Here is a 9921-nt window from a genome sequence, read left to right as displayed (position 1 = left end):
ATGAGGGTCTTCTTGTGTCATGAGCCCCCAGCCAGAGATGTAGGTGGGGACTGTGAGTGTCCTGGGGCACTGTTGTTCTGTTAAGGGTAGAAACAGGGGTCTCTGTTCCAGATGTGTGGGATGGAGTCTTCCTGCTCTGGGGGTCCTGCCAGGGGCTTTGTGGTGTCCCTGGGGTCAAGAGATCAAACCCATGTGTAAGAGGGTCTCACCCTGTCCCAGAGCAGTCGCAGAGCTGCCCCCACCCCTCTGTGCTCTGCTGCTGAGGCTGTGGGACCTGCAGCCACTCCCTGGGGCCCAGCCATAGGGCAGGGCTGGGGGAGGGATTGGTACAAGGGGTGAAGCCTCCTCTGACCTCCTTTGTGTCTTCCCACTGCAGGGATCCCATGGAGTGTTCTCAGGAACTACTCCTCTGCCAGTGCCAAGGAGAAGGCAAGGAGAAGCCCCGTCTGTGAGAGGACGGAGCTGCTGGAAGGTGAGCTGGGGAGACCTGCAGAGCTTTCCCATATTCCCTGTCATGGGAGGTTTTCTAGGATGCTTCCTTAGAAAATAAGAGATTAATTAGGATAGGGACTGGAAATACTTGTAGCCTGAGCAAGGATATGGGGCTTCCCAGGGACTTACGGGCCTCCCTGAGCACGTTTTGTCCTGTGTTAAGGACCTGAAGGCCGCTCAGGGAGGTTTGAGTTGCTGTAGATTGCAGGGGGGTCCCGAGGGAGGGTAGAAGAGTCCCCCTGGGGCATGCAAGGACCCTGCAGAGCCACCTGGAATGTTCTTTGGTTTTGGACACTGCCCAGGTGGGTGAAGATATAAGGTCCTTGGAGACAGGTGCTGGAAAGTGTCTGGGCAGCTGGTTAGACCAGCATGAGCTGGTGGTCTTCCCCTTGTGCTGGTGCTGGAGGAGGGAGGGAGTCCTGGAGTGGCCCCTTGTCCTGGGTGCTCCCAGAGGTGAGGCCCTGGGGTGGGGCACAACCTGCAGCCTGTGTCCTTCACCTCTCCCTGTCTGTGTTCCCTGCAGTGCTGAAGGCTCGAGTGAAGCAGCTCCAAGCTGGTAACGGCCCAGAGGTGACAGCCAACAAACAGGAGCTGTCCCTGCTGGGGAATGACAAGTTGCAGGACCCGCTGCGGAGCGAGGTGGCTCCCAGCCCCATGGAGGAGCCACCTGCTCCCTGGGGGAGGGAGAAGAGCCTGTCCCGGCCCAGCAGCTGGGCCGAGAAGTTGAAGAAGGAGATGTACATCCGACAGCTGAAGGTGGAGCGGAAATTATCCCTCGCTGCCTCCCAGCTGACTCTGAAGGACCAGGTCAAGGCCAAACCAAAGGGCAAGGCAAAAGCCAAGTCTAAAACCAAGAAGAGCCAGAAGATCCCGAAAACCAAAGTGGCTCCTGCCTGGAACCAGAGCCAGGCTGGCTCCCGCAGCACCTACACCCATGGCAAGCTCAGGGTGGCCACAGGGAAGGAGGGCGTGAAGGCACAGGGACCTCGGAGAGTGCGGGAAGAGAAGGACAACAACCAGCAGAAGATCCTGCAGCAGACCATCCAGTCCAACCTCCAGTGCTTCCTGTTCTTGCAGCAGCCAGAGGAGGCCGAGAGGTTCCTCCTCTTGTACCACAGCTCCCCTTCCAAGAGGAGGCTTCTGGATGTCAATGCCTACAACATCGTGATGCGCAGCTGGGCGAGAAAGGTACCGAGATGCTCCCCTGGCTCGGGGCTCCTGGGAGGAGAGCCCCGTGAGGTGGCTTTGAGGAGAGGAAGGGGGTGGGGGACAGGAGAGGTGACTGAATTTGAGCGGGAGCAGAATGAGGCTGTGGTTTGGGGCTGCTGGTGTCCCTGCACAACCCCTTCCCTCTCGCCCGCAGGGCTGCGTGCAGCGCGTCAAGTGGCTCTTCAGCCTGATGGAGTCGGTGGGGATGCGGCCCAGCCTGGGCTCCTGAGGTGGCTTTGAGGAGAGGAAGGGGGTGGGGGACAGGAGAGGTGACTGAATTTGAGCGGGAGCAGAATGAGGCTGTGGTTTGGGGCTGCTGGTGTCCCTGCACAACCCCTTCCCTCTCGCCCGCAGGGCTGCGTGCAGCGCGTCAAGTGGCTCTTCAGCCTGATGGAGTCGGTGGGGATGCGGCCCAGCCTGGGCTCCTTCACCGCCGCGCTGGAGGGGCTGGGCCGGAGCCAGGCCCCCCCCCAGGCCGTCTGGAGGTAACGTGCTGCAGCTGCACTGGGGTGGCTGGGAGGAGACACTGGCCGGGGTCTGGAGGACCTGCCCTGGCTGCTTCTCTAGGTGCTCTGACCCGCTTCTCACGGGCAGAGCTCCCACAGGGGCTGCTCCTTGTCACCCCCAGCTGCTAGGGAGTTTGTCTGAGATCTTGGAAGGAAAAGGGATGTTGGAGGTGAGAACAGCCTTGCTTGTGGACAGAGCTGTGCCTGCTCCCCCAGGGCTCCCCAAGCAGGGGTGGGAGGTGTTGGTGTCTGCAGGGACTCCTGGTCCCCAGCAGTGATGGGGGCTGAAGGGAAGAGCTTCCTTGCTGGGGCTGCAGCTGCTCCTGCTCCTGTGCCCTGGCTCAGTCCATAACCCGCCATCCCCTGCCCGCTTGCCCAGGCTGTGACCATCCTGTGGGTTCCCTCCTGCTGCCCCAGGCTGGAGAGGACAGCGGGGGGATTTGGGAGTGAAGGAACCTGCATCTTTTTGCTCTGTCTGAGTGCGGCAGTGAAGCTCCATCTCGGGTGTGAAGGTGGAAGCTGCCTGCTCAGCAGAGGTGTGGGTGGAAAATCGATGGCTGTAACCTGAAGCGGTGACCTTGTGGGCACAGTCACCTTCTGGGGACAGGCTGTGCTCCAGAGGTAGCTCCAGCCCTGCCAGCTGTCTCCTGGCTGTGTGCAGAGGGCAGGGAGAGCTCTGTGTCCCCCAGGACAGCCTGCCCTGCAGTCCAGCTCTTGAGGGACTGAGGCATCTGTTATCTTTGGGCTTCCCAGTTTTGCCCCTTTCTGTACTGTCCTCACATGGATCCAGGTGATGCTGTTGAGGGCACAAGTGAGGAAGGAGAAGCCTGATACAGTCTTCTCGTCTCCATGCTTAGGCTTCTGTTTGAAAACTTTGCTCCCTTCCTCATGATGTGCTGATTTCTGCCCAACATGCACAGTCCCCTGTGAAGGATTAAGCCTATCTTATCTGCCCCTCTTCAGATGTCTGCAGCAGCTGAAGAATAATGGTTTCCATGTGGATGAGCTCTTCCAAAAGTGCCTGTTTGAGGAAGATGAGAAGGAGATGGTGCTGAGGGCCATCAGGATTGTCCAGCCCGACTACCAACTGCCCCCTTCACCCAGCCCCCAGACCTGCAAGTCTTCACTGCTCCAGGACTTCTACTCCAAAGTAAGCCACAGAGCTCAGAGATGTCTCTGCAGCTTGGGGAGGCAGTGGAGCTGCCCAAATGGGTGTTCATGGGTGACCTCAGGTCCAGACCAAGACTGTGGCATGGGAAGCACTTTTCAGCCCAATCTCTGGTCAATAGCCCACACAAATCCTCGGGCAGTTCCTTGTTCGGGGGAAGCCCAGAGTCTCACCCACAGCCCTGCAGAGGAACCCAGAAGCTGAGGGCTGGAGATGACCTCCATGTGCTAGGGGGTTGCATGGGGGGGATGCTTGACTGTGACACAGGAGCAGGGCAGCCTCTGGAGAGGCTCCAGACTCCCTGGGGTTTGCAGCCAGAGACCTCAGAACTCTGGACTTGAAGGTCTCAGAATTGTCTTCAGCAGGGGCTTGTGCCTCTTTCAGGGAGACTGAGAGAATGATTCGTATCTTCCTCTGGCACTTCATGTCTCATTCTTGTTGCAGGAGAGGACAGTGTCATACCCCAAGCTGGATTTCTCTGTGCAAGAGCTGCAGAAGCGCTTCCAGCAGCAGCTGGAGATGGAGCTGAACAGCACTGTGACCATCGAGTCAGTGGAGTCGACCAAACCTCTGACCCCACAAACCTTGAAAGCGGTAAAGCCCAGGGGGGAAGGGGCAGTTCAGCCCTGGGGACCAGGGGAGGTGAAGGGGGGGTATCTGAAGAGGGGGCCGCCCCTGGTGTCACCCTCTCTCCACACTGTCACTCTTGCTTCCATTCCTGGGCAGCGCAAACTGCTGGGGACGCTTCGCTCCCAGTGGCACAGCTCCATCCTCCAGGCCCTGCAGAAGTCCAAGCACAGCATGTCCAAGCTCCGGATGGCGCCAGGGTACAACACTCTGTACCCCTACCTGTGCCTGCTGCCAGATGAGGAGTATGTGGCCATCATGATGCAGGTGAGATCCTGCCCTGTCAGTGGCCACACAGCACTGGTGTCCCACTTGGGCCAGCAGGATCAGAACATGACCCTCCAAGCTTGCCTGGGTTACTCACTGCAGGCTCCATCTGCTCCCTGTGCTGAGCAGCCAGAGGACACCCTGCTCTGTCCTGGATGTGTTTTTCCTCATCATCATGGGAATCCACCTCTTCTGTGCTCCCCACGCAGGGTCTTTAACTCCTGCTTTGTCTCTCTGCTCCATCTCTCGTTCCTCCCTCCTGAAGACCCTCTTTGCCTTCCCCTTTCTCAGATCCTCAACACTCTCTCTCCACAAGGAGAATCCCTGGCTGTCCTGGCCAGGGAGCTGGGCTCCAAGGTCTACAACAGGTACATCACCCAGCAGAAGCTGCGCAGCCGGCAGCTGGAGAAGGTGCAGGCAGTCTATGAGGACTACATCCACCTGCTGGCCAAGGACAGCCAGGTGGGTATGCCTGGGATGGGCAGTCCTGGCACCCCCAGGCCTTTCAGGAACATAGTTCCTGCCCAGCTTTGCTCCCTCTGGAGCAGTGTGGCTGGCCCCTCCAGCTGACCTGATTGCCTCTTTCTGCCTCCCAGCCTGACGAGTACTTGCCACGGGAATACTGGGAGAAGCTGGTGGCAGAATCAGGCTTTGGGCCTTCCCTGAACTTGAGGGACTGCAGCTGGCCATACATGCTCCTCATGCGCCTGGGCATGCACCTGCTGGAGCTCCTGGTGCAGACTGTGAAGGTGCCCAGGAACATCCTCAATCCTCGCCTGGAGCCCAAACTTATCCCTGTCCTCTACCACGTCTACTCCTTCCACAGCAGCTGGCAGGTGAGCCATGTCAAGGGGGCTCAGGGGCTGGGCAGGTCACCTCTTCCTGGGAGCCCTTTCCCTCCTTGCTGCCCTTCCTGTGCAGGGACTCCTTGAGGAGCCTCTGGGTTCGTACTTGGTGTGATCATGTAGTGGCTGATGGATCATGTCCTCTTCCAGACTCCAGCCCTAATCCTCAGCTGCTGACCTTCACTTTTCTGATTCTCCCCTCCAGGTTGGGCTGATAAAGCCCCATCCCATCTTCTCCCAGATTGTGTCAGATGCTGCAGAGACCTTGCTGACCTTCAACTCCTCTGCCATACCTATGCTGTGCCCCCCAGTACCCTGGACCTCCCCCCACTTCGGGGCGTATATCCTGAATGACACCAAGCTGATGCGCTTTGTGGATGGGGTCATCCAGCACCAGCTGCTCCTGGAGCAGTGTCCCCCAGTGAACCTCCACCCTGTGCTGGATGCCCTGAACCTGCTGGGCAACTGTGCCTGGAAGATTAACCAGCCTGTGCTGGATATCATCATCTCCATCTTCAATGACAAAGGCAATGAGAAGCTGGACATCCCACCACCCATCTCTGAGGCCCCCAAACCTCCCGTTGCTCCTGGCAATTCCTCTACCTGGAGCAAGTCCCACAAGCATGAGTTGTTGCTGTACAAGAAGAAGACAGCAGAAATGCACAGCCTGCGCATGGACGCGCTCTACAAACTCTCCATCGCCAACTACGTCAGGGACAAGGTGTTCTGGTTTCCTCACAACATGGACTTCCGAGGCAGGACCTACCCTTGCCCACCCTATTTCAACCACCTGGGTAACGATGTCACCCGGGCCATCCTGCTGTTTGCAGAGGGAAGGCCACTGGGGCCCAAGGGCCTGGACTGGCTGAAGATCCACCTGGTGAACCTCACGGGGCTGAAGAAGAAGAACGCCCTGCAGGAGCGGCTGGAATATGCCAACGAGATCATGGAGGAGATCCTGGACTCAGCCGACCACCCGCTCACGGTACGAGGCTCTGCCCGCTCTGAGGGTGGAGTGGTGGGACCCCTGAGGGAATGGTGGACATGGTGGGAGGTAGGGAGTTCCCCTTCAATCACCAAACTGAAACACTTCCTCTGTGTTGGAGTCCAAATAGGAATTGCCCAAATAAGCTAAGGATAAACAGATCAGTGTCAGAGGAGACTTAACCATTCCTCTTATCTAGCATAGCTTCTAGGAAGTAGAATAAAATTAAAATTACAGTGATTTTTGAAACAAAGACATTTTGAAAGAGAAAAAAGGGGAAATGAAGCATTGCAGAGTTTCCTAAATAACACATTTCTGTCTGAAAACATGATGAAATCCTAGGGAAAGGGAGGCACGGTGGGAGGAGGTGCCTTGCTCAGTGTATCCCAAGAGCAGAGGGGCTCCAGCCCTTGCTTTGGGGTGCCACAGGAGCCCTGCCTGCTCCTACCAGCCCGTGCTTTGTGTTCCCAGGGCAGGAAGTGGTGGATGAACACGGATGAGCCCTGGCAAGCCTTGGCGTGCTGCATGGAAATTGCCAAAGCCTCGAGATCCCCAGATCCAGCAGCCTACATCTCCCACTTCCCAGTCCACCAGGTGGGAGCTCAACAGGTCCATGTGGCTATGCAGGGGCAAGAGAACAGGCAGGGCACAAAACTCGGGGCAGGAGCCTCCAGGTCTCCAGCACTGCACTTACTGCACCTCAAGGCCCCAGCTTTCTTAAGAGCAGGAGTGCAATCTGCAGGCATTTTGGCTCCAGAACTCCAGCAATTTGGTGCTGGATTCAGGCAGGAATGAACCAGCACAGTTAAGTGCTGCTTTGCTTCCTCTGGCTGGAGCGGAGCCTATCTGAGAGCTGCCTGGGAGCTGCCCAAGGGGATAGCTGGGCACGTTGGGGGCTGAGCAGGGACAGAGCTTCTTTCAGCATCCCAGAGAGATTTGTTGCTTTCCAGATTTTCTGTTTTTCAGTTTTTTCCACAGAGCTCTGATGTCTTTGAAAGTCCATAGAGGGGGCAGTGGGATGTGAGGTTTTTCTGCCTTGTAGGCATCAGTAGTTAGTGATGAGACTCAGACAGGAAAACTGGCCAGAAGGAAAATAGGAACTGTGTAGCCCTGGCCACCGTGGGTGATCAGCTGCAGCCCTGTCCAGAGGGAGGGTGCACAAAGGGCAATAACCTGAGCAGGTGTGTCAGTACTGGTGAGCAGGGCCCTGTCCCCACCGCGTGTCCCTGCCTGCAGGATGGCTCCTGCAATGGGCTGCAGCACTACGCAGCGCTCGGCCGCGACCTGATCGGCGCCATCTCCGTCAACCTGATGCCCTGCAGTGTCCCCCAGGATGTGTACAGCGCCGTGGCCCAGCAGGTGAGGCACAGTGAGGACATGGGAGGTGTCTTCTTGGACAAGCTCCTGCCTTGGCAGTGCATTGCACAGGGTCTTTCCAGCTCCCAAGGAGAAAGGCTGAGGCAAGACCATCGTGCAGAGGGCTGGGAAGGCATGAGCTGGCCACGGGCAGAGTCTCTCCCTTCCTGAATGGGAACCACTGCAGCAGCAGCAGTGGGGATCTGGCTGGAGATCTGTTCTGACAGAGAAATGAGAAATCCATTGGGATTTCTCCTGTCCTTACTTCTGAATGAAATCTGGGAGAAGTAGGATAGAGAGATGGATGAGCAGAGAGTGTTTCTCATGTCTTGGTATACAGCTGCCCAGCCTGCAGGTTATGACATTTTCCTGGTTTGAGCTGGGGAGAGATGCAGCCGTTGGCACTGCTGCCAAGTCGTCTGTTTTCTTGGCAAGACACGATGTGAAAGGAGCCTGGGGAGTGTGCTGAGAGCTGCCAGGCTTGCTTGTGGTGTTGAACCCCTAGCTCTTCTAGGTCTCTGCATGTTTTATCTGGGTGGGAGGAGCGTGCAGGGAGTGCACGGTTTGCCCACAGTTGTCACTGGGGCTGGCAGAGGCAGGAAAACCTGAGTCCTGAGCCACAGCCCCAGTGCTGTGTCCTTGTGATGTCCCTCACCACACAGCTGCCAAGTGACACTGCTGAGGTAGCAGTGGAAAGCTCTGGTCCCCATGGGCATGGTTGTCTCTGAGATCTGGCTGCCTCTTGATTCCTTCAGCGGATGGTGAGGGGGGACCAGGGCTGGTGCAGGTGGCTGCAGGGCTGCTGGTGGGTTCACACACAGCCCGGGGGTCTTGGGGGCCCTGGCTGTAGAGGGGGCTTGGCCCAGCAGTAGGGTGACCTCCCGGGCTCCCTCGGCAGGTGGAGGAGTTCCGGAGAAAGGATGCTGAGCAGGGGGTGAAGATCGCCCGGGTGCTGCAGGGCTTCGTCAGCCGCAAGGTGGTGAAGCAGACAGTGATGACGGTGGTTTACGGCGTCACGCGCTACGGCGGCCGCCTCCAGATGGAGAAACGGCTCAAGGAGATCAACGAGTTCCCCGAGGTACCGTGTCTGCCATGCCTCCCCAGTGGGGCTCTGCTCAGCTCCCAGTCCCTGCTGGGAGAGGCTGCTGCACTGCCCTGCAGCAGTGGGATTCCTTTCTGCCTTGCTCTCCTTACCCCTCAAATCCGGGCTCGCAGAGGAACGTGCAGCACTGAGCCCTCCATGGCTTGTGCCAGGCCTGTAGGATCCCGGCCTGCCAGCACTTGTGGGTGGGAGGGATTCTTCAGGTGGGGCTGCTCCTCATCCCTCCTGGGCCCAGCTTGGTGGCTTCACAGCCTTGGCTGGTGTGTCAGTTGTCTGTGGCTGTGCTCTTCTCTCGGGAAGCTGCTCTTGGAGGCTTGCTTCTCCTGATGCCAGTTTGTTGTCCCTGTGACCCCACCATCAGACAGTCCTTGGTGGTTTCCCATGGCAGGCTGGTCCTGGGAGCATTTCTGCCACATGTTCCGTTCCCGGGGCAGACGAGGCAGTGAGAGCCTCTGCTCATCCAGGGACATTGCACAGCCCAGCCTGTCCTCAGACAAGGAGCCCTGGGAAGTGCTGATCTCAGACCACTCCCATCACACCCCCCAGCCATCTGTCCCCATCACTTGCATCTTCTGCTGCATTTTCCTGACCCCTCCCTCTGCCTTTGGTCCATGCAGGAATACTTGTGGGAAGCATCTCACTACCTCGTAAAGCAAGTGTTCAATGGCATCAAGGAGATGTTCTCAGCAACTAGAGATATCCAGGTGAAGTGCCTGTTTCCTCTTACCTGACCTGTGGGGGAGGGGTTTGGGGTCTCCCAGCTGCCCCTGCTAACTCCAGCCACTTCCCTCCCTACTGCCCTGCTGCAGCACTGGCTGACAGAGAGCGCCAAGCTCATTGCCCAGTCGGGACGGACGGTGGAGTGGGTGACACCGCTGGGCCTCCCCGTCGTGCAGCCCTACTACCGGTCCAGGTCCACGGTGGTGGGTATCTGGTGTGGGGGACTCATCTACCCCTCACTCAGGTGGGGACAGGGAGAGGGGGCAGCTGGGCTGTGAGGCAGTGGCAGGGTGGCATCACCCATGGATGAGCCTGCAGAGCAGGTGGGATTCCCGGGTGCATCCCCCTGCCTCGTGGGCTCCCTGCAGAGGCCAGAGGGTGCAGGAGGGCTGGTGAGGAAGCTCTGCTGCCCCTGGCCCCCTCAGGCAGGTGGAGCACACGCCCAGCTCCTGGGAGGCTCCTCGGGGCTGCTGTGAGTCAGTCTGGCTGCTCTCGCCGCCCCCGCTGCGGCGCTGACTCACGGCTCCCGCCCTCGCAGCCCCTCCCAGCCCTGGCAGGGGTGAGCGCTGGGAAGGGGCGAAGGAGCGGCCGGTATCCTCGGGACGGGAGGAGGGAAGGCGTCACTGGGGAGCGACTGGGATCCT

The 9921-nt window shown here is 58.6% G+C and overlaps 1 protein-coding gene across 1 annotated transcript in view; it reads left to right on the top strand.

Moving 5' to 3' along the window:
- POLRMT (polymerase (RNA) mitochondrial (DNA directed)) overlaps positions 1 to 9921 on the top strand; it is a 13736-nt gene continuing 3815 nt past the window's right edge. Inside the window, exons 1-15 of the mRNA XM_010001843.1 lie at positions 1 to 52; positions 377 to 472; positions 1016 to 1680; positions 2056 to 2186; positions 3171 to 3357; positions 3820 to 3969; positions 4102 to 4269; positions 4561 to 4731; positions 4866 to 5105; positions 5320 to 6099; positions 6571 to 6693; positions 7336 to 7458; positions 8354 to 8533; positions 9175 to 9261; positions 9367 to 9480. Coding sequence (XP_010000145.1) covers positions 1 to 52; positions 377 to 472; positions 1016 to 1680; positions 2056 to 2186; positions 3171 to 3357; positions 3820 to 3969; positions 4102 to 4269; positions 4561 to 4731; positions 4866 to 5105; positions 5320 to 6099; positions 6571 to 6693; positions 7336 to 7458; positions 8354 to 8533; positions 9175 to 9261; positions 9367 to 9480 — 3267 coding nt within the window. The remainder of the gene's footprint in view (positions 53 to 376; positions 473 to 1015; positions 1681 to 2055; positions 2187 to 3170; positions 3358 to 3819; positions 3970 to 4101; positions 4270 to 4560; positions 4732 to 4865; positions 5106 to 5319; positions 6100 to 6570; positions 6694 to 7335; positions 7459 to 8353; positions 8534 to 9174; positions 9262 to 9366; positions 9481 to 9921) is intronic.

This window comes from Chaetura pelagica, unplaced genomic scaffold, assembly GCF_000747805.2.
Source record: "Chaetura pelagica isolate M959 unplaced genomic scaffold, ChaPel_1.0 scaffold1407, whole genome shotgun sequence".
Classification (NCBI taxonomy): Eukaryota; Metazoa; Chordata; class Aves; order Apodiformes; family Apodidae; genus Chaetura; species Chaetura pelagica.
Note: the sequence above shows the minus strand (reverse complement) of the source record. Positions and strands in the feature narration are given on the sequence as shown.